The 24014-nt window shown below is 32.5% G+C and overlaps 1 protein-coding gene across 1 annotated transcript; it reads right to left on the bottom strand.

The window, feature by feature from the left end:
- Positions 1 to 495: 495 nt before the first annotated feature.
- Positions 496 to 16262, bottom strand: LOC134687121 (nucleolar protein dao-5-like). Its single transcript, XM_063547124.1, has 10 exons — positions 16166 to 16262; positions 14143 to 14340; positions 13421 to 13455; positions 10862 to 12803; positions 8062 to 8194; positions 7004 to 7183; positions 6297 to 6482; positions 5729 to 5809; positions 4859 to 5059; positions 496 to 4122 (listed from the first exon to the last, which is right to left on the bottom strand). Exons 2-9 carry the CDS (start codon positions 14322 to 14324, stop codon positions 4859 to 4861), a joined length of 2940 nt encoding a protein of 979 aa, XP_063403194.1. The 5' UTR covers positions 14325 to 14340; positions 16166 to 16262; the 3' UTR covers positions 496 to 4122.
- Positions 16263 to 24014: the final 7752 nt, after the last annotated feature.

Raw genomic sequence — 24014 nt, 5'->3', positions numbered from 1 at the left:
GAATTGCTTTACATCAGTCATCTCATCTTTATATAGCTATGTGGTATGGGCTTTACTCATTGTTGAAGGTCAAACTGTGACGTAGAGTTGTGAATTTCTGTACCATTTGGTCTCTTGTGAAGTATTGTCTCATTGGCAATCATACCACATCTTCTTTTTTTAACATTTAGCAACTCCAAAATTTCATGTACTGAATAAATTGGTATGAAAAGCCTGTAACCTTGTCTAACGAAAGATGTATCATACCTACATAAAACTGATATGTCCAAGGATTTTGGTTAAAAAAAAGGCCAGGAAAAATATGGGAAGGCTTTACATCTGGAGTGCCTACTTTGACCAGGCGCAGATCCAGAGGGGGGTTCCAGGGGTTGGAACCCCCCTTTTTTTTTGGGACGATCAATGCATTTGAATGGGGACATGTAATTGGACCCCCCTTTTTTAAAATGGCTGGATCCTCCCCTGTTTGACCATGTTCAGGACAATATAAAACATTAATTTAGTAAGATGCTTTTTAATTGTGTAATTGGTTACATAATGGCATTACCATCAAACATCTTTGTAACAAATAGATATCTAGATTTCTAAAATAATTTTCTGTACAAGTGATGAAATGTTTAATTACTTATTGACTTTTAAAGTTCTACAAATAATGCACTATTTCCACATCAGTTCTTCAAGTAACATTCAGATCAAACCTTATTTAAGTTTAAAACCTATTAATAGACTTTCCAACAACAATGTCTTCATTCCATATGTTAGTTTGTCAAAACTGTCAATACACTGTTTTTTATAATAAAAACTGAGACTACTTTCAAAACTGCTGTTTAAAAACACCCTGGCATAAGGCTTGTAACATCCCAGAGTAGTTTAATACTTTGTTTTCCAAACGTTATATTTCTTAAGTCAAGATTATTTGGTAAGATGTAGATTTTAGTAAATTTATATTTTAAAGTTATAAGAAAAATGTGGAAACAACCTCCAAATTAATGAGACAAGAACTCTAAAAGTGAACAAGTAAATTAAATGTTTTCCTTACAAAACATATTCTAATGTTGATTTTCAAAAATCAACAAAGAAACAATTTCTTCTGACAGTCGATGGAAAACATTTTATTAATGGAAATACCATTCACATCTCTGGTACCTATAAAACATAAACTTAAGGGAGGACAAAGAGAAAAGCAAGAAGCATTGATGTCTATAAATGCACAACTTGAATATATAATATCTACCTCAATTTTATAATTCATCGTACCCCACCTGACTGACTTAATACCGGTACGCCTTACAACGGAAACATCTTTATAATATCAAGAACCATTAAAGCAACTTATATAACAATAGAAGCAGCATGGTTACAAAAAAAACATAAATACAATTTCATATTCACAAAACTTCAATTAATTTTTAAGTTGGACTTAAAACCTGATTACTACTGTAAATAGGAAGGGTCTTTTTGAACAGGCGGAAATTGAAAGATCTTATTCTAACAGCACTTTCTTGTAAGAAGATTGTTCTAGCCCCCAAAACCTAATCAACATCAAGATTGTCCCGCAGTATAAATCAAGTTTCCAGAAAATGGGAGGTGAACTAACAAATAGACAGGTACAACCCTTAGCTGAACTCAAAGGGAGGTAATTTTTGATTTCCACTAAAGAAAAGGAACTTCTGAGATGTTGACAGTAATAAAGCTACACTTGACATACTAATTGAAAAGTACATTTTTGTGGCTCTAAAAAAGGGCATATTCTAAATAATATAATTCAAAAGAATGCTATTTTTTCAGTTGCTCCAAAAGAAGGGCATGTTTTAGACAAACTCTAAAGAAAGGTACACTTTTATAAGCATGAAGTTAAGATGTGAATAGTATGTTAAAACATATACGATGATTATTTACACAAATGTTGTCCTTACCCATTAATATAAATAATATCTGTACATGTCATTCAGATATCTTTAAGACTTAGATGTATCAAATAAGATTTAATGGTTGTTTAAATGGAATTAAATTTAAATTTAATCCTCGTCTTACTCATGACAGAAATTTTGCATGTATAAAATCTGAACGAAAATTTGATGCAAGTCAAACTTTGACTTTTCAAAAATGATGCCCAGAAATCAAAGTCTCTACCAAGATTGCATTTTTATATGATGCTCTTTATCATGACAAGGGATTTTAAACAATTTGAATAAAATATATCCTATTTGTACATTTATTAATATTAAATTATTTTGTATCCAACCAGGTGGAACCCTCATGGGGAGTCAAGGCTGTTTATCACCCCCATAGTAATGTGTTTTTTTTTTAATAAAATGATCAAAACTTTGTAAATTTGTCATACAATTTATAATGTCTTTAAAACTTTGCATTTTGCATTCTTACAAATTTGCACACACACAAAATTGAGAAAAAGAACCCCAAACTTTTTAAAAAGTACATGAACTTCAAATATTTACACACATGAGTTTATCATTATAAATACTAACATTTCCTTAAGAACAATTGAACTTTCTAAAACAAGTAACATGAACAAGTATAAAATACACGTTAAAATGTGAACTACAAAGTTTTCTGTAACAAAACCTAAACAACTGATACATGAAAATTCTGTTTAATGTTAAAATATATGGATGATAAAAATATGGGAGACATCATAAAACTCAAATATATATTTTTGCACAATACTAATTATGTACAGACAACAAGATTGTATTTCTCCAAACATTGGAAGTTTTCTTAAATATTAACACAAATTTATCTGGATTGCAGACTTTTTCTTCCAACAGACAAATTTCTTGTATAATTTACAACCAAAGTATACATAGATTTATTTATTAAATTGTGAGTCAACCAAAAAACAAACCCAATTAGGAACATATACATATACTATACACTGCAACCAGCTTTTTACATCCTTGTTTAAGATATATGATTTTGTTTTTTTATTGTCTTGTCTGATCAGAGCTAAACTTTTCTACTTTTGCCGAGTCAAATTTTCACTTATCTGCTGTCAATATGAGAACAGATAATACATCAAGCTGTTGTATTTTCCCAGTCTCATTTTATATTTAATAAAAACAAGTTGACAATATGATATAATTATGTTGGTGATAACAAATGAAAACTCTACACTTGATATTTTAGTCATTTTTTTTTAAGAAGTTTCTGAGTACCTAAAATTTAAGAGACCATCAAAGATGCTTTTAATGACTTGTGGTCTTGAACTATGATGGGGAAAAAATTTCAGCTGCCAATATGACCGAAATAAACAAAAAATCCTACGGGAAAAAAACTTTTTATTTATTTACAATTATTTTAATAAACTGTAGTTATATTTCTAGAAAGACTACTTGAGGAATTTAAATATGGAACTATAAGAGTGATTGTATAAAACATCATTTAATGAATGTGCGTAAAGCATGTATGAATAATTGGTGTTTGATCACCAATTGTATATTTTCCATATTTAAACTACAAAAGAACTAATTCTCCTATAAATTGCAATGATTGTGGTAAACCTAATATATTGCTTCTTAAATCTAATGGGACTTCTTCTTGTTCGAATGATTTGCCTACATTTAATGTTGTTATCCAATTTTGCACCAAATTGATGAAATATATTAAGATATATGTGAAAGAATATGTATCTTACGCTTTTTTGAGATCATCTACTATGAATTTGATCTTAATAAAAGAAATATTTATTTTTACAAATGTTCGATGGAAAAAATTGTACATCTATGAAATTTGAAAATAAAACCTATGAAATTTCTACATGTATCAGATCCTGTCATAGATAATGAAAGTGGATCTAGATAAAAAATACTTGTATGTACATGAATTACACAGAAAAAAAGCCCTCCCGTGGTATGCTCCTGAAAAAATACAACTGCAACTGGTTAAAAGTTTAATAACATAACCTGAATTACATTTTAGATGCCATCTATGAATAAAACCAATATCTTTGTCAGTTAACAGTCACATGCATTCACAGCCCTGAACCATGTTCAAAAATAAACACCTATTATTTAAACTATTCCATTCCATGTAACTGTCACTGTTAAAATGACTAAATGTTTATGTACAACTTTGATATCAACAATGGCTGGTGATTCTTATGACCTGAAAAGACACAAAAAGTTTTATTTTTTTTATTTTAAATATAACCATTTCTCTTTTATACTCTATCAGTAATAAATTATATAACAATATCATATGCTCTTTAAATTCATACTTATTTGGCCTTTTCAACTTTTTTTTATTATTTTAGTGTCACTTACGAGTCTTTTGTAAATGAAACAAACGTCTGGCACAAATACTAAATTTAAATCCTGGTATCTGCAATGAGGTTATTTGCAAGACTAAAATACATCAGAAAATGAATGACTTTGAATATTCCATCTTTAAAACACCAATTCATGTACATTTCATCTTCAACTGAAGGGACGATAGATTACTGGTTGAAGAAACCTCAATGCTTTTTTTTTTTTAAAGAATTATTATAAATTCAGAAATTAAAGTGTGTATTTACAAGGCTGAACATGACAATTATATTTTCTGATTTTACAGTAGTAAAGAAGTCTTCATGTTTCATGTTTTTAATGTTACATGTTTCCTTAAAAGAAGAAAGACAACTCTATTTCATTTGCCTGGCTGCTGATGTGCTACAGTTTAAATGTTGCTGGTTTATTAAAATAGTCATGTAATAATGTTTTCATAAATTATCCCACAAAATTACAGCAAAACTATTCTTTCTTGAGTTTTTGTCTGCAATGGACAATCTTTATTGAAATATAAAGTATCAATGAATCATTGCACATAAATGGAAAACTTAATTATCCAAGAAAAGCAATCTTACTTATTTGAATGACAGTGTTGATTTGATGGAGACATGATCTGATGGGAAAGTGGCATTTGGTATGCCACCTGTTTCTGTAATGGCTGCTTCTGATGCCACCTCCAGCACACCAACATTATCCAAACTGCCAGCACTATAAAATATATAGTCCACAGCAGCCCGCATCACTCGATTATAACTTGTTACTGTTGGTTCAGTTCCCTACAATAAATTCACATGGATTAATTACAATTTGGTATATGTTAATAAATTACGTATTTTCAAATTTAGAATAAGTAAATCCAATTCTAAAATATTCTGGCCATTTGATTTAAATTCGTAGAAAGAGCTTACCACTATAATATAACCTAATGATTGAGATACTTTCATAAATAAAGGCAACAGTAGTATACCGCTGTTCAAAACTCATAAATCCATGGACAAAAAACAAAATCGGGGTAACAAACTAAAACCAAGGGAAACCCATTAAATGTAAGAGGAGAACAACGACACAACACCGAAACGGACCAAACAACAGACAAAACACCACGAGAATAACAAATATAAAATCAAAACCAAATACATAAATTTGGGATAGACAAGTACCGTGCCACGTCTTATCTCAATATCTCAAAAATAAGAGAAAACACAAACGACTCAACGTTAAAATGCAACACACACAGAAACGAACAATATTATCAATCATAAAATAGATTCTTATTTAGTTTAATTCATTAAAAAGAAGAAAAAACTTTAATATATAAGAGGGTGGTGAATCTTTATTTCTATATGCTTGACTATTTTGGCAATTATTTTTTATTCATAATATTGAGCAAAAGAAAAGGATACATAATACAATCCCAGTATTATTTAATTTCCATTGATACTAACCTGTGTTGATAAATAAGAACTTTTAATATTTGATGATGGATGTTGGAATGCTCTGTACAGCTGATTGAATAAAGCTTTCTTCTACAAAAGATTGTGAGTAAATTTTCATTCAAATGTATGATTACCAAATTATCTATATTCTAATGATCTACTTCTACAAACACAATTAGTTTCTAGTTTTTGTGCTGCTTAAATTTTACAGTAGTATGTCTGGTCAAAGTTGTTTCAACCTATAACATACTTTGGATAAAGACAATAAGAGTATTTTTTTTATACTAATGTCAAAGGAATGGAAGAGATTATTCTTTAAGTTTAACTCTAAATATTGTAAAAGCGGTAACATTTTTTTTTTTATCAGACAAACTCTAAAACAGTTTGTCAAACTGTAAGCGTGCAATAATATATCATATTGCACTTATGCAAATAAAGCTTCAAATTAGTGATGTCATGAAGATGCTACAAGGACAACACATCTCTGATGAGAACCTGTTGGGAAGACAACACATCTCAGGGGAAAAAATCAATTGCAAAGTTTATACCAAGATGTAGCTTTGTGAAAAATACTTACACTTCCATCAGGCATGTCAACATTTTCTATACTTTGTAGCTGGTCAATCATGTCATCTGACAGGAAGCCTTCCAAAACAAGCTGATATCCAGGACTGGTGGCCTCGGAATTAAAGTCACCACATAAAATATGAGGATTACTATCACTTTCAGCTAAGTTTAATAAAGCTTTTATGGCACATGATATCTACAATATGAAACAAAATAAAAGTTATCTATTGTTGTTCTAATTTACATTTATAGGGGTTGTATCATACACAAAATTATTATAACAAACTTAAGCAAGTTAATACGTTTATTATATTTTCATGAGAAGAAAATTTAAATGAAACGCCAATAAAACATAGTAAAACTACATGTATTGCTAACTTTTGATCAGTTTTCAATAAGCAAAGAATGTGAAAACCCATCACACTGTATAGCATGCTCACAGGGAGCTTGCTATCTAATTTGAAGGAAGCTTTGATTTGTATTAAAGGTTTAATGGGATAGCTAGACAGGAGTAAACAATTATACCCTCTCCAACAAATAATAAACCAACATTTAACCTTTAAGAAGATTCTAAGGAAGTCTAGAAAAAAATTGTGATAAGAGCTCACAAATTCATAGTTAAGTTTTTAGTGATATGGCAAAATTTTGGGTTTTATCTGACATGAGAAAACCAAATCTCATATTTTTTTTCTATATCAGCTGTTTATATTGGCTTACCTGAATACATTGTATATCTGGGACTTCCATTTTGCCCCACTGTACATGAATATTTCCAACAGTAACAACATTATTAGTAAAGTTACATTTGAGTTGTGTCAGAACCACTACATCAGGTTTATCCATGTATTTCTGAACTGAAGCTTTGACACCGGAATCCAAACTTGCATCTTCAACTTCCTATAAAATATATGTTGCAGTTAAGACAGGACAAAAAATATCTCAAGACAGACCTACTAATCATACAATTTTATATCATTCAGAACTATTTAGCTAATGAATCCATGTTATTCGCCTTTTCAGAATCTAAAGGCTTTGGGTAATCTCATTGTTTTCCGTACACAAAAATGAAAATAATGTTATGTCATTGGATAGATTTCTATATTGTTTAAGGATGTTTGCTCCTCTCTTTTTTGATTTTTTGCCAGATTTTCAGAATTCTCTGGTTTTATCCATGTATTGTTATTTAAAAAAATTGCCCACAAACCCCTACTTTTCTTTTCATAATTTTATTACATAGAGTTTAAAAAGCCGTATTTCCAAATTTTATAAAACTCTTGTTATTTTTTCATTGTTTTTGAAACAAATTAGTTGCCAATGTAACATGTATATGTATGAAAAATCTAGAGAGAATTATTTCCCGCCAAAATTTTAATGGCTTATATCTCGGAAACGAGCACACGGACCCTCCATTTTTTTCTACTTTTTTAGTTTCTTTACTTATTTACTATTAATTGGTTACCGTCTTTTGAAAAGTTTGTTATTTTTTAACAGAGTAGCGAACATCCTTAAATGCACTAGATTTTGAAGCAGCGATTTAAGCAATTCATATAAATATAATTAATTGTTTGGTATAAGTTCAATTAGACAGTAACCTAATAACCCTCAACATATCTTGCGGGATTTAAAGTTTCTGTTATAAGGACATTACAGCATAGAGATTTTTCCAGAAATAAAAACACATATCAGATTTAATGAGTTAGCATGGGAACAAGCCATGATGTCTTCAGTATTGATACTGTTTTTTTCCTGATTACATCAACTTTGAATTTCAGTACCTTGTTTGCAAGTGTTGCTAAGCTGCTGGTTTCACTTTTCACTAATGCAAATCTACTGTTTTTCCAAAATGTTGCTTCTCCTTCATCAAAATATTCTTGAGTTCTCTTTTTCATTATTCCTGAATAACCAAGGCTAAAAGAAAAAGGTTATCATGAAGAATAATCTGTCTTGTCATTTATATCAAATGAATGTACTGTCTACTTGATTGTCTTTGCATCTTCTTTCATTTTTTTGCCATTGACTTGTCAGTTACTCTTTGATTTAGTGTGATGAATGTCTCCAGGTACATATCAGTATCTTTTTTAAATGTTGTTTCATAATTTAATTAAATCATTGTGTTATTCCTTGGATAAAGCCGTCGTGATGATGAGTTTTGTAAAAGGGAGGTAATTCGCACATATTAACGAAAAGTTTGATTTCTGTTTGTCACATAAAAGCAAAAAGATTTAAAGTCACAATCATAGTATCATAAGTATGGCTCGGAATAAAAAAGCTTTCTTAAAACAACCTGACTATCAGAATGGATTTTTAATGTTTTGTGGATTAGAACCTCAAATATACAATTGTACACATATTTTATAAATCTGCACAAAAAATAACAATGAAAAAAGTGATTGAATGTAAATGCAACAAGCCACTTATATTACATTACTTTGATTTAGACACAAGTCTTTGATCAGATAAATGTGTCCCTACCTATGGCTAAATATCTAATTGAATAATGTAAACCAACTTATCAAGCAAGCTATTTTTTAAGTGGAAAAATGGAGTGGACATTAATTGTCATGAATATGTTAAACTTGAATATTTCCTTATTTCAGTGCATATACTTTTTAATATATTTAAAAAAGTAAATTTAAAAAAAAATAATTGCAAAATTAAATAGCAACCAAAAAGCAACAAACCCATTATAAAGTACCTACAAAAAAGTTGGTTTACAGTATACATGTATATAAAAATATATTTCTTTTTGTCTTTGTTTTGATATTGTTTAAAAAAAAGTTACTGTTGAAAGTTCCATAACTCTGGAATGACAAATAAACAAATTTCCCCCCAAAAAAAATAAAATCAAATATTATCAAAATGTTGATAGCATTTTTTTAATTCAGCACTTGTTAAAATAGAAATAAACAAGTCTCATATCTTTGTCCATTGTTCAACAATAAATGCACCAAACATTTCTGAACTTACAGTGTTAAATGCAAATGATTTTGTTTATGCAACAGTTGTGCCAAGTACTGCTTTAATTTTTTCATGTATAGTTTTTATTTTGTTTCATGTGATTGTTATTACAGGAAATCATTTTGAGTGGTGAAGTTTTTATTAGTTGAGGTAAACTACACTCCTTTAAGTGAAGAATAGTCCGACAGATACATTTGTAATAGGACAAGACTATTCCTTAAGGTGGGTAGTATATTGTGTTTCCTGCAGCTTTTAAAAAGGGCAGGGTAAATGTTAGCTCAGAGGGCACATTAAGCGCGATGGACAACCATGTTAGGGCACTTACTTAACATAAACAGGCAATTTCTATAAAAATGAATTCATTTAAAACATACTAGTTTAATGCTATAAAAAGGACATACACATCTGTAATCAATCATTAAAACAAATGTTAAAAAAGAAAAAGTGTTGTAAACATATATATATGAAATATTCAAAACAATCCTCCTTTTTACCCCCTAAAAACAGGTTGACACATTCCCTGATATCCAGGGTCATTTTGAGTAACCAAAATTTATTAAATTACAAAAAAAAAATTACTTTACAAATTAACCCCTTCCCCTCTACACCCTTTTCCAAATTAAATTAATATAGATACACCAAGTTTTACTACTTTCATGGCACTAACATATCAGCTGTTTATTTTAAATGTCTATAAATAGCGAGACATAGTTGTCTGTTACTTACAAATGACTTAGGTGTTTTCCCAAGTATTTTTCCCGCCTAAAATGATCATGTGACATGTTTGTAAACAAAAGAAAACATGTGATCAAGGAATTCATTTATTTTCTGGATTATTCTGCTTTTAACAATTTAGTTTGGATTTTTATTCATTTCATTTAAGGTACAGTCAAGCATTTGTATTTAAAAAAATAGTTTGCAAAGAATTTTTACTTTTCAATTTGACAAATGTCTCATGATCGCCGTTCGTTGGCTTGTTCAACCATGCAAACAATGTAAATTAATGTAAATTAGAAATCTATCAGCTGTCAAAAAAAATGATCCAAGCATCACATCGATGTTTTGAAATCGTCTTCCGGTTTAGTTTCTTGTCAAAACAATGTCATATCATTAATCTTCTAGGCAAAACGATGTTTCTGGGACTTAGGGGATACAATCAGGACGCGTGATTAGTATCTGTATTCACTATTAAATCTATTGCATTTTGCTAATCAGCTGATTGCGAAATCGATTACAAAATGGCGTCCTAGTGAAAACTCGAGCGGTATTCATAAAATATGTCTTTCAGTATGTTAATTATGACGATGAAGGCATGGCGTCAGGAATTTCGACAAAATTAGGGCAGGGCGCCAAATTTTTTTCCCAAAAAGGGCAGGGCGTCGAGGAAATCACGGCAGGGCGCCATTACACGCCAAAACCACCTGTAGGAAACACTAAGTATACCTAACCTAATAATGACAACACGATTCAGCTAAAAAGCAAGCTAACCAAAGATATTACCTTTACCTACACACTACGGTAAATGTATTTTGCTGTACTGTAATTATTTTCATTTGTCTGCTTTGTGTTCCATGTTTCAACACTTTCAAACAAACGTGAATTTTAATTGTTACTTACCTTAACATTGCAGGTTGAAGCAGCTGTTCAAAGTATTTTGGTTCAACTTCTTGTAAACACACTACATCAGCATCTAGATATTGAAACTCCGACATCATTTTTTGGTGACGCTTCTCCAATGAAAGAAATTCAGAAGGTGTAAATGAATAGTCATTTCTTTCCAAATGGCACTGGGCTAATATATTGTAACTAACAACAGTAAATTGTTTAGAAGAGTCACTACTTTCAGCCTTAAACGACGGATTTTGAATAAACTTCCTATTATATAAAGGTCCTAGTTTTCCAATACTGTCTATTTTTGATTGAACACTATCTGATGTCTGTTGTGGTAAGCTGTCGAGAACTTCTTTACTATTGCTGTCTGGCACATCAGCTTTATTAACCATCACATAATCATCTTCCGTGCTGCGTGTTGTTACATCATCCATATATTGTGTAACTTGTGCACTATTTTCCTTTTCAGAAGGTTGTGAAGTTTCCCCGTTTTCTTGAACAACCTGTTCTTCTGCGACACATGCTTTTTTAGCTTCTACATTCTCTTGTTCAGATTCCTCAACATCATCTATTTTCCTTTTTCTTGATTCTGGTTGTCCATTTAGATTACCATCAGTACATACTGGCTCCACAGACTGATTAGATTCAACTTCCATAACTTCTGGTTCATTAGTGACAGAGTTCTGAACTGGTACTGGAGTTTCATCAACTGCAATTGGTTCAGACTGAACTGGTTCTTCGTCTGGGACTACAACTGCTTCTTCAGGGACAGATTGTGAGTCGTCTGATATCTGAACTGCTTCTGATAGTGCTGGTTCAGCAACAAGTGAAGATGCAGTATCTTCATCCGATATTTCCACAGCATCTGAGGCTGCCTCGATATTAATAGTTGGAACTTCCAGTTTTTGTTCTGGTTTTTGTTCCTCAGCTTTCTCCACTTCCTGAGATTCCTTTGCTGTCTCAGGTTCATCTGGGACCTGTTCTGTAGGTGGTTCTTCAGATGATTTTTCTTTGTCTTCTTTTTCATCAGGCTGTGTTTCTTTTGGCAAATCCTCGGCACTGTCTTCTTGAGGTTCTGTTGTCTCATCTTCTTTTGTTTCTTTTTCTTCTTCCGATTTTTCAGAAGTTTCCTTCACTCCCTCTTCCATTTGTTCCTCTGTTTTTTCTGGCTCTTGATCAACTTTTTCATCTGCCTTGGGTTCTTCTGTGTCTTTAGAACTTTCTTGCTCTTCCTCAGCTTTTTCTACAGATTCTTCACTATTTTCTTCCTCTTTTTTTGGAGTACCCCTCCTTGACCTTGCCGGCCTAGATGAAGGAGAAGGTGAAGGTTTTTCTACTGCCTTGGCTCGCCTTCCACGAGGACTTTTGACCTCTACTTCAGGTGACTTCTCAGTTGCAGCTTCCTGGCTTTCTTTACTTTCCATTACATCAGAGGTATCCATCTTCTCCAGTACGACCTGTGGTGAAGGAATCTCTTCTTTCTTACCTCCTCTACTACGACTTCTTGATGCTGCAGGCTTAGGTGTTGTTTTGGGAGATTTCTTAGCAGGACTCGGGCTTGGTGTTTTGGCTTTAGCAGGACTTTTAGCTGGAGTCTTAGCTCGACCTCTGGGTGTTGCTTTCTTGGGAGGCTCAGGCTCTTCCTCCTCCTCTTCTTCTCCTTCTGCTTCTTCTTCCTCCTCCTCATCATCATCATCATCCTCTTCTTCAGCGGGCTCTTCCTTTTTACCCCTACCCCTTGCACTCCTGCCACGTCCACCTTTAGGTGTGGCTTTTGCTTTACTTGGCGTTCCTGTTGACTTTCCTCTGCCTGTCCTTGCTGGTGGATCTTCCTTTGGCTTGTCAGTTTTACGAGTAGATGACCTTCCCCTACTTGTACCAGTCTCTTCCTCCGTTTCTTTCACAACAGCCCTTGTTACACGACCTTTGGTGGGTGTTGATTCATCTCCTACAATATATTCATGTACATAATTATAAAATTCTGATAACAAACTATGTGCATTCAGCGGATACTCATTAACAAATATTCTTAATTATGTATGTTTCAACACATTTTACATAAATGAAATACAAAGACTTTGCATCACAACTTGTCAAGAAACTTGGGTCAAATTTGAGTTTTTATTTGCCACAATAATCGTTTTAAACATTGAAATTAATTTTCGTACTTTCAGAAATACTTCTGACTATTAGTCGGCTTGTTTTGGAATATAAGAATTAACAGTACAATGTAACCAAATACAACAAATTGCAGGTCAAGTTGGATTTTAATTGCCCCTCCTAGGATGTTGTCATGTTGGGCCAAAAAGTGTCCAAATTGTCATGGTTTTGATGAGTTGATTAAATGATTGATAGTTGGTGTTTATTGCCACTTTCAGCACTATTGTCCATTTTATCATGATAGTTTATATTTATTTGAAGGCTCAAGTGTCTGGAGAGAAACACCAACCTTCAGCAGGAAAAAAAACACAATTCTAGTCAATAAAGATTGGAATTGAATGCACTTGCCATCTCAGTGTTAACAGACTAGAGCATGGATATAAAAACAAATTGAACATGTCATACCTTGTCCTTTTAAAGCTGCCTTTGCACTTCTTCCTCTACAAATAAAAAAGCAAAAAATATTTTTTACATTTTGAGATAAGTCTTGGTTTCATGTGTGTTGTACATTTAAACCACGACATTTAGAATACCAGTATAACTTTTGTAAAAAATCTTGTTCACAGTGTAAGAGGTATTTTATGTTTACATATTGTTCATTTTGTTACACAAGTGCATCATAAAATTTTCAAAATTTAGATTGATTAAATTTTTGAAATAACATAATGTCCCAATCTGTTTTATAAAGATACATGTTTATTGTTTAGAACTGGAATGTAACTGTTGGATGTCTTTTGCATTTTTTGTCTGGTTGTTCTCTCAATAACACAGCAGTCTGTGACAAAATATTTGATTGGTGGCCTTGGGCTGTTCTCTGCTCTTTGATTATGTTGTTGTCTCTTCAACACATTTCCATTTTCCAATTAACAAACCCAAAAGATAGTACTTCTATGTGTCTAACCAATCTTTTTTTTAATTTAAAATCCAATTTTTTTATGCATTCTTTGTTTTTCATTAATTCTAAACCAATTCAGATTAAAGAAGCTTCTTGGTGTACAGGGGGTTCCATTAAATTTTACAAACAACATGCATACATTTTTACCATGACATTTGTGCAAAGCAGTTTTTGAATATTGTGAAAGTGAAATATCAATATATGTGTAATGCACAAAGATAGTGGTTCTAACCTGCCAGTGGGTGCAGGACTTGGGCTTGCCTTCCTAGTGGCTTTAGCTGGACTTGCATCACTGGAAGCTGATGCTCCTCTGGCTTTTTTCACTGGTTCAGGCTCAGCCCTAGCTGGAGTCCTTGAGCTTCTGCGAGCTGGACCTGAACTTTCAGCTGCACCTCTTTTGTTTGCTCTTGGCATCTTGTGCTTTTATCTTCTGTGAAGAAAAGATAGTAAGATGTAACATGTTATAATCTATATTTCAACTTTTCATGTTAGTATTTGTAACAACATGCTTTAGAATCCTTTTAATACCAACGATAAAGTACTCAGGAGTGAATGATAATTAAATTAAAGAAAATAATATGAAAACCGTTTTTTTTTCAAAAGTGATTATTTTCTAAGGGTTAAAATTTCGTGGTGGTGTACATGTCTTACCATGGATTTGTTTGGACTTGTTTGTTTGCCTTCTGGCCTTAAATGTGTGTCCCTAATATTTTATTAACTATGTACATGTGTATTTACATTCAGGTATCGCAGATCAAATTTATTCGTTCATAGTGTGTTAATTTACGTTTATTGATTGAGTTAAGCCTTCCAATTGATATTTATCGTGTGTTTTTCTATGTTGTGATGTTATACTATTGTTTTAGAAAAAGGGAGAAGGTTTGGTACCATTAAAATGTTTAATCCTGCTATAAATGTTTGCACCTGTCCTAAGTCAGGAATCTATTGTACAATAGACTGAGTAGTTGTTGTTTGTTTATGTAATTTATAAATGTTTCTCGTTTCTCATATAGACTAGACCGTTGGTTTCGCCGTTGAATGGTTTTATACTTGTAAATTTTGGGCCCTTTATAGCTTGTTGTTCAGTGTGAGCCAAGGCCCCCTGTTTCGAAGGCTGAACATTAACCTATTATGGTTTACTTTTACACTAATTAAACCCAGAAGTGTGACAGGGTTGTTTCCCTTCATTAGAAAATACTAAGTCAACCGTTTATCTATCAGTATACACACTGCCTTGACAGTCTTCACGATGAACTTTTATATGAGGCCCTGAGCTCAATTTTAAAATTTTTTTGGTTAGATTCTGTTGGCCTGTAAATATAATTTAAGAGGCCCGAGAGCAATTTTACAAGCCTGGGCTGCCACTCAGTATGAGGGTGAAGACTGCCTTGATACACAAAGGTCCCTATTGCCCCTAATATCCTTATCACTATTTGTCCATCATTACTGGAAATCACACAGTTTCCCGTATAAATTTAACATTATAAAACAAAATATCTGACGCCACAATGGAAAAGTGATTTATAACATCAAAAGTTCAAGCGGCCAGGTCAGCGGGGAATAGCAATAGGTGTATTTAAGTCCTTGGTGACACACAATTTTGTATAGAAATTCATGCTCTCTGGTTACAAAAGAAAGAAATAACCTGCATTTTTGAAACTTTCTACCCAGACACACTGCACTGCAACTGTGTTATATAAAGACTTTTTTAAATGTACAATAGCAATACAGTGCCACATTATAAGCATAATAGCTGCATTACACTAGTAGTACTAGTACAGCCTTGAAGTCAAGCAGCTGATTTCTTTTATATTATTGTTGGATTCTTTCAGCTGGAATAGAACAAATTAACAAGCCTGGACCACCTGCTTTAATGAACCTACTGTGTCTGGGGTTTTCCTGGCTAAAACAAAAGTGTGTGTTCACATGTGACTTTTGAGTAGCTCTTTAGATTTCTATTTCTTTCATGGGATCAATTTTTATGCCTTTGCATTCTTTTGTGTGTTTAGAAATGATACCTATGCCGAGATTTTTCATGCCGGTAATCAACTTGAAATATGATTATGAATATACATTTCGAAAAACGAGGACGCCGATAAAGCAGACATGACGACATCTGTTCATAGTGTGTTTTGACACTTGTCTGGATTATAATGGTATGGTTTTGTGAAGCAAATATGACTTATTGTTTTAAGTTTCATTTTTTATAGAAATTGTTGCTTTTGTTTATATATCTCCACCAAAACATCACCTACATTTGTGAAACAAGGATGCCGCCATAACAGGAAATGAATAATCTCACGGCGACGATTGGTCAAGAATTTATTCAGCTCCAATGAGTAAAGTTATTTCCCTTTTCAACAAACAATGTTACAGACATAGATTTTGAAAAGATTGAAAATCATAATTATTTATTAAAAAATCGATATTTCTTTCAACTATGTATACAAAAAATAATGTTTATTTTATTGATGAAATTCGTGATTGAAAAAAATTAAGAAATGTACTTTATTTTTTTTCACTAGACCTTTGTTTAGATGACCTACTTATCGACCAATCAAAGTAAAGCAGAACCGTATCAAACGTAGTGCAAAAAGGCATCACAGAATAAGAATATTTTATTTCCAATTAAAAGGCACTATAAACATGACGTTACATACAAGTAGTAAGATTAGACAGTTATAAATTAGAGACATATATAATATAAGAAAACAACATTGTTTAATACTATTAAAAATGCCATAAAAAAAGGCCAGGACAGAATCAGATATTATACAATTTACATCTTTATATCATATACCACTCAAAATATGTATATTTGTGGCTAATTTGCATTTATTCGTTTTGAACTTCTCCTTACCTCTAGATTTTTAGATAAATACTTTCCTAAACATCACATTAAAAGATCTAGAAATACCGGCCACAGAATGCTCAAAACGGCTTTTCAAAAAAAATATAATTTGCTACGTTTGGGGGTTAGTTGAGAAATGGACACGTTTGGGCGTTTATACAAATGACACGCTTTGGCGCAGTTTTCAACTAGACATGTTTGGGGGAATCGGACACGTTTGGGGGGAAGGACAAGTTTCTGAGTGTTACATATATATTATATGCTTTGACATTCATACACGTGTTTCAACACCTTAACTAAATATATTTAACATTAGGGTACCCAAATTGCACCTACATATGTACTTTTGAAAGTTTTTTTTATGGCCCCGGTGAGACAGGAGACAAAAGTTTCCATTATGTATCTATTTTGTAGGTGTATCCTTATTTCCCCAGCTTTATTTACTATATAGTCCCTATTTAGTTACACCCATTTAATTTTGAATCATATTGAATTACACTATAAAACCTGGTTTGAACAGATCTCCAACCGATTCACGATTCTGAAATGATCGATGGTCTATCCCTGTGTCAAGGAATTGTATATTTAAACAATTCCTTGCCTGTGTTGACAATTTTACATATTATGTCTGTTTTGTTCACGCATCGTTTTAAATTTAAGGAATTTGATGCGACTGTCATAATAAAATCAACGGTACCAATTTGGTTGCACCAGATGCGCATTTCGACAACATATGTCTCTTCAGTGATGCTCATAAAGTGGGAGGTTAAGCGGTTGTTATCCATTGATTCGTTTGAATATGTGTTTGAGTTTTTTGATTTCATTAATAGGGACTTTCCGTTTCGAATTTTTCTCGAAGTTCAGTATTTTTGCATCCATGCATGCTTAATATTAAATTCACATCCTTTCAAAATCGAAAAAAAAGGTTTTTGTTTTATTTCTTAAATGTTTAGAACATGTCCATATTACAATTCATTTTTCAAGAAATGGATGATTGTAACATACTAGTATTTTATTTGCTCATTTTCAAAAGAGGACTTTTATGAACGTCGCATATGGCGACCGTAGAAGCTTCATCTTTTGGTATACACTGTAAACGTTTTGTGTATATTTTGTTAATTACCTATGTTGAAAAACGTGTATAATGTCAAATCATGAAAATACAATGTTTTGTCTTAAAGAAAGGTTGTTACGTTTCAAAATTTATTTTTTGTTTTTTTGTTGAAAGGTGCAATTTGAGTATTATGACGTTAGATTTCACAATAACTCTAAATCCTTATTTGGATTGCTGAGACAATAATTGTTCACGATTTAGAAAGAGGACTGCGGGAATTTCTCGCTGCATTGAAAACCTGTTGGTGACCTTCTGATGTTGTCTGTTCTATGATCGGGTTGTTGTCTCTGATACATTCCCCATTTCCAGTCTCAATTTTATTTCGTTTAGCATGTATTTGTGATGCAATGTAGCGTTGTTTGCGAGAAAAGTGTTGGAAATCAATCGGAAAACGATACATTTATTAACGTAATGCAGTTACTGAGTATCATTGTATCTTTCATTGTATTATATATTTATGATATTTTCTATTTTTAGTCATCAATACAAATAGTTATCAAAAGTAATACAAATTCATACAGTTAATACGTCCTTAATTGTTTCGGTACAGACAATTACAGTAAAAATATTTTGAAACATTGGTGCCGTGACCAGGATAATTATGACTCCAACTATGAATCTAAATATATTTTTTCGGGACGCAAGGATCTTGAAAATGAAAGACTTAACGAGTGGAATGAACAGCAGATATAAAGGAAGAAAACAAGTTGTAAAGATTCTAAATAAACTCTAAATGAGAAACAAGTTTTTCTGAAGGATTTTGATGAGAACATTCTAAAAATTCATCAGGAGGATAATATAGAACACGAAATACTTGACTCATATGAGAAGAAATTAAACTAAGAAACGAATATAAGATTCGTTAATTTCTTCATGTACAAACATCCAATGCAGCTACTATATATTTTTTTACAACATGAATGAAACACTGCATCCAATTCAAACTGTTTGCCCCTCATAAAACTATACGTTCAAATTCACGAGTCAATAGCAGCAACAGTTACTGTTATGAATTCCATAAAAGCAACTTGCACATATTTGAACCTTTGATACATTTGACTATTTTTATGTACTTTTTGGTTATAAGTTCAACAACTGTTTCAGTTTTTATACATTCTTGACTTTCGAATATTCGGCTTTTGGTGTTCTTGATGCATAAAGGTAAATTTAGAAAAACGCTTCGAATGCAAAGAATTTACTACGGGATGTTCGCATATTTTTTGTAAAGTAACATTCTTAAATGGCAATCATTTTTGTATTTAATTCGCAATTAATAACAACAACGACATTTAAAAGTTCAAGTACCGTAACCGAACATTATATTCAAAGGAGAAGTGCATTCAAGCACCATCGCAGGATTTGCTCTTACGATTCCAAACTACAGCACAGTTATTAGACTAATACATAGCAGATAATGACAAACACATTGATAAGAAAACTCAAGCATACACACAGCCTTAGCTAAATACAACAACAAACAAATATGCTAAAACATATGAACCTAAACGACTGAGTGACGATTATAATCTCTTTGACCAAATTAAGAATCGTTATTGGTACCAGTAATACTCAATACAATATTCAGTTAAATACGATTTTTTTTTACAACAGAACGCTTTGTTTTTTCAGTGCCGTAGGAGATGTGCATTCAAGAAACTAGCTATTTTAGAAGCTGGTAAAATGACGAAATCTGTTGAAATTCTTAGCGCTAATAAGCTACTACTCACACGAATACAATTGCGGAAATTTCTGCCCGAATAGAAATTCAAATTACAAGTCTGATACAATCAGCTGCGCTTATTCCAAGGAACTCCATTTTTTCAAATGCATCAAATAAAGGCAACAGTAGTATACCGCTGTTCAAAATTCATAAATCAATAATAAATGAATTAAGAAAAAACAAAACAAATCCGGGTTACAAACTATAAAACTGAGGGAAACGCATCAAATATAAGAGAACTACGGCACAACAGAAACACGACATTAAAATGTAAAAATCATCATTGTCATCAAAAATAGACAGATGACAATGGTGAAATAAGATATATTGTGCTTCAACTGCTTGTGGCGACACAATGGCAGGAGAAATTTGATGTATGAAACAACTACTTGGAAGACTGCTTTGTCAGCAAGTGCAAACACTAAACTAATTCCTAGAGAATGAATATTATTCTTAATTAAATAAAAGAAATTGTGGTATGAGTGCCAATGAGACAACTCTCCCTCCAAGTCACAATTTGTACAAGAAAAACTTTTGAAACCCAAAAATTATAGGTCAAAGTACGGTCTTCAACACGGAGTCTAGGCTCACACCGAACAGCAACACATAAAGGAACCAAAAATGACAAGTGTGAAACCAACGGCCTAATCAATATAAAAGATAAGAAACGAGAGAGACCGTTTTCATATGTTCCACCGTCTAAAATAATAAAAGTTTTACGACTGTATCTATGAATAAGGCAACCGTAGTATACCGCTGTTCGAAAGTTTAAAATCGATTGAGAGAAAACAAACCAAAATGCAAAATCACAAAAATACTGAACTCCGAGGAAAAATTAAATCGGAAAGTCCCTAATCACAAAATCAAATGACAAAACACATCAAACGAATGGACACCAAGTGTCATGTTCCTGACTTGGTACAGGCATTTTCAAGTGTAGAAAATGGTGGATTGAACCTGGTTTTAAAGCGCTAAACCTTTAACTTTACGACAGTCTCATCAAATTCCGTTATATTTACAATGATGCGTGAACAAAACAGACATAATAAATAAGATAGTCAAACTATGGGTACAGCAGTCATCACTGTGGTCACAATCTTAAAACAAATAATTTTACAAAAAAGCACTCAAGCATCTATCAAATTAAAAAAAAATATTGCTTCGCGTGTCGTTCGATGATTACGCAAAAACAATTTTATAATTTCCTATTGGGAATGTTGTCATACAGGGTTAAAAAATCAAATGTATGTTTAATTTAATTTCAGAAATAGACAGAGATTTAAAATTGTCCAGAAGTTCTGTAGAATTTCCAAGAATCCACAAATGGTAATACCACTACTCGACAAAACAATCCAAACAGTCAAAGTAATATTAATAATAGAACAAAGACAAATGGAAGAACAGTAAAACGCGTTGTTAAGATGATAAACAAATATCAGTACGCAGTAAAACCGAGTGAAACACATAAACTATAAGAGGAAACAACGAAACAACAGCGACACAGTGTAGCAGATTGCAACTGAAATCAATCTGCAAGAATTATAAAAGCTTATACATCAATGACCAACACAACTGAGAAGAGAACTACAAGTTCAGGTACAGTACAAGGACCACAGTACTAACACACAACGTGGCAGAATCATCTGAAACATCTGTTCTTCATTTATTATTTTACCACGCTCGCCCAAATGTTTTGTAGAATATTTTAAAAATTTCACCACTACAGAGGAAAAAAGTAAAATTTAACAAAATTTTAAGGTAGAAAATTGTGTATAAAACCGGGTTTTATAGCTAGCTCAACCTCTCACTTGTATGACAGTCGCATACAATTACATTATATTGACAACGATGTGTGAACAAAACTAACAGACTTGTTAGATATAGTGTAAAAACAAGAAGACTACAGCAGTCAACATGGTGTTATAACCATGCAGTAAACGAATGCAGTTGTACTGGACACATATTTTGAATGAATTTGATAAGCTTTTTTTGTGTAAGTAAGAAAGAAAATATATATAAGGAACATTCTGGTGTTCAGCAGCAGTTTTTAGATGATTTGTTATATAAACGTAGTCATCTACAATCAAATTTTCAGGAGAGATTGCATGTATAAAACAACAAGACAATAACAATCAAAACCAAGGAGTAAACAAAGACTCACAAAGGTCTAAATATGAAGCAGATTTATCTGTGTAGGTAGTATATTTAATTTCAAGTTCACTTGGATATATTAAATATGTAAGTGATCACTGAATCTATTATTATTAAGAGACAGCACATCATCAATATACACAAAGGTGAAATTAAAAGACTGGGCTAATTTCTTTTCTCCTTTCTGTACACGCCCGTGGATAAATTCTGCTTCATAGGAACATAAAAACAAATCTGCAAATAGAGGAGCGCAATTGGTACCCATTGGGATTCCAATAGTCTGTTGGAAGACCAAACCTCCAAATTCAACAAATATGTTGTCAATTAAAAAGTCCAGCATTGCACTGATATCCTCGTCGGTATATTTTTTCCTTGACTTTGTATAGTTTTTCACAAAGTAAGCTGAATTCCAGCCCAAAACTAGATATTTAAAACGTCTAGCTCCCTTTTTGTTAAAGAAACATAAGCTGACGAGTTCTTTCAGTCGAGTTTAGCATGTGGAATAGTGGTATAAAGAGTTGAAAAATCAAAGGTTTTAATATTGGTACAATGTTTTAATTATTGAGATTGTAAATTCACTAATAAGTCTTTTGAATTTTTCAGTATCCAAATCTGATTAACACCACTTCTTGAATATGCCGTTTCGAAATATTTCTGAAGTCCTTCTTTGACTGCAGTGAGTATGGCAGTATGAACTTTAGAAAGGGGTTTAGTGGAACACTTGGAAGAACCTGCAATATACCTTTCCTTATAAGGATTCTAATATAGGGATGTAATTCAATAACAACATTAAATAAAATTAAGAACGGAAATGGAGAAGGTATCAAAGCGACAACAACCCGACCATAGAGCAGACAACAGCCAAAGGCCACCATTGCATCTCTAATGTAGCGAGACAATCCCGCACCCGGAGGCGTCCTTTAGCTGGGCCTTAGAAGCCTTAAAAACATTATACTAGTACAGTGATTATGGACGTCATACTTAACTCCGAAGGCTGCTTTGTCAGCAGGTGCAAGCACTAAACTCTTTTCTAAAGGACTAACATTGAGTCTCTATATGTTTTAAGCAGAGCTATTTTTGTAAAGTTACATTTGGGATACTCTATACGATTATCAATAGATTCATGCATTTGTTGAATAAATAGTGATCTTAAAATCCTAGTCGTTCTTGAAAAGTGTCATGAAAATACCTCATAAAACAAAAGACTGAAGTGCAACAATAACAAACACCAATTAAATGCTTTTTCATATTTTTGATACTATCTTTGACATGTTTCTTATATACGGACACTATATAAACTAGTTGGACAAAATACTACATCCAGAAATCAGATATAGAAATGTTGCATACAGCCTACAAAGTCTGAAATTTTGTATTCCAATTCTTTCCTGCAAAGAGACTACACAAACATACAATAAACATACAAGAATATTAGACGAACGACAAGACGGTACGAAAGCATAATATGACTGCAAGGGCACAATCATTACATAGAACACACAAATAAAATAAAGACAGGATGGCTGGTTGCTTACAACTTACGTTGTGTCAAAAAGGGCGTGAATGGAAGCCGTATAACTTACGTTGTGCCAAAAAGGGAGTGAATGGAAGCCTTCCAATTGAGCACTGTCTGCTGCTTCTTGTTGTGCTACTACCCATGTTCTCCGTCCAAATTTTCCTTGTATACCATTCGTCTCCAAGGTCCATTTGGTCTTCCTATTGGTGTCCAAGACCATTCTCAGGATATGCTATCTCCTGGTCATTATGGTGTTGGTGATGCTACACAGGTTGGCTCTTTGCAGCAGTTCTGCGTTGGAAATCATAGTTAGCCACTATATCTTGAAGATTCTACGCAGGCTCCTGGTGTTAAAAGGTTTAGTGATTCTCCATCTCTCTTGCTTATATTCCGACATTCTGTCCAATATAACAACACTGATATTACATTGCTTTTGTGAATTTTCCTTTTAGTTTTTCTACTGTATTGGTTTGATATTTTTCTTAACTTATAGTATGCTGAACATGCTTTTTTTTTAAATTTTATTCCTTATGTCGGCTGTTGCATTGTCGGTGGTATCTGTGACTGCTCCATCCAATAGCATCACTAATTCTGGTGGTGATAATTTGACCTTCCAAGGTATAGATAGTAATGTTATTCCTCTCCAATTGTCACATTCTTTTACGCTTCTTTTTTAGAGTTTGAATATAATACCCTTCTGCCAGTCTGTTGGTATTTCTGCCCTGTTCCAAATCTTTGTAAATTGATTGCAA

The sequence above is a fragment of the Mytilus trossulus genome, chromosome 10 (genome assembly GCF_036588685.1).
Source record: "Mytilus trossulus isolate FHL-02 chromosome 10, PNRI_Mtr1.1.1.hap1, whole genome shotgun sequence".
Classification (NCBI taxonomy): Eukaryota; Metazoa; Mollusca; class Bivalvia; order Mytilida; family Mytilidae; genus Mytilus; species Mytilus trossulus.
Note: the sequence above shows the minus strand (reverse complement) of the source record. Positions and strands in the feature narration are given on the sequence as shown.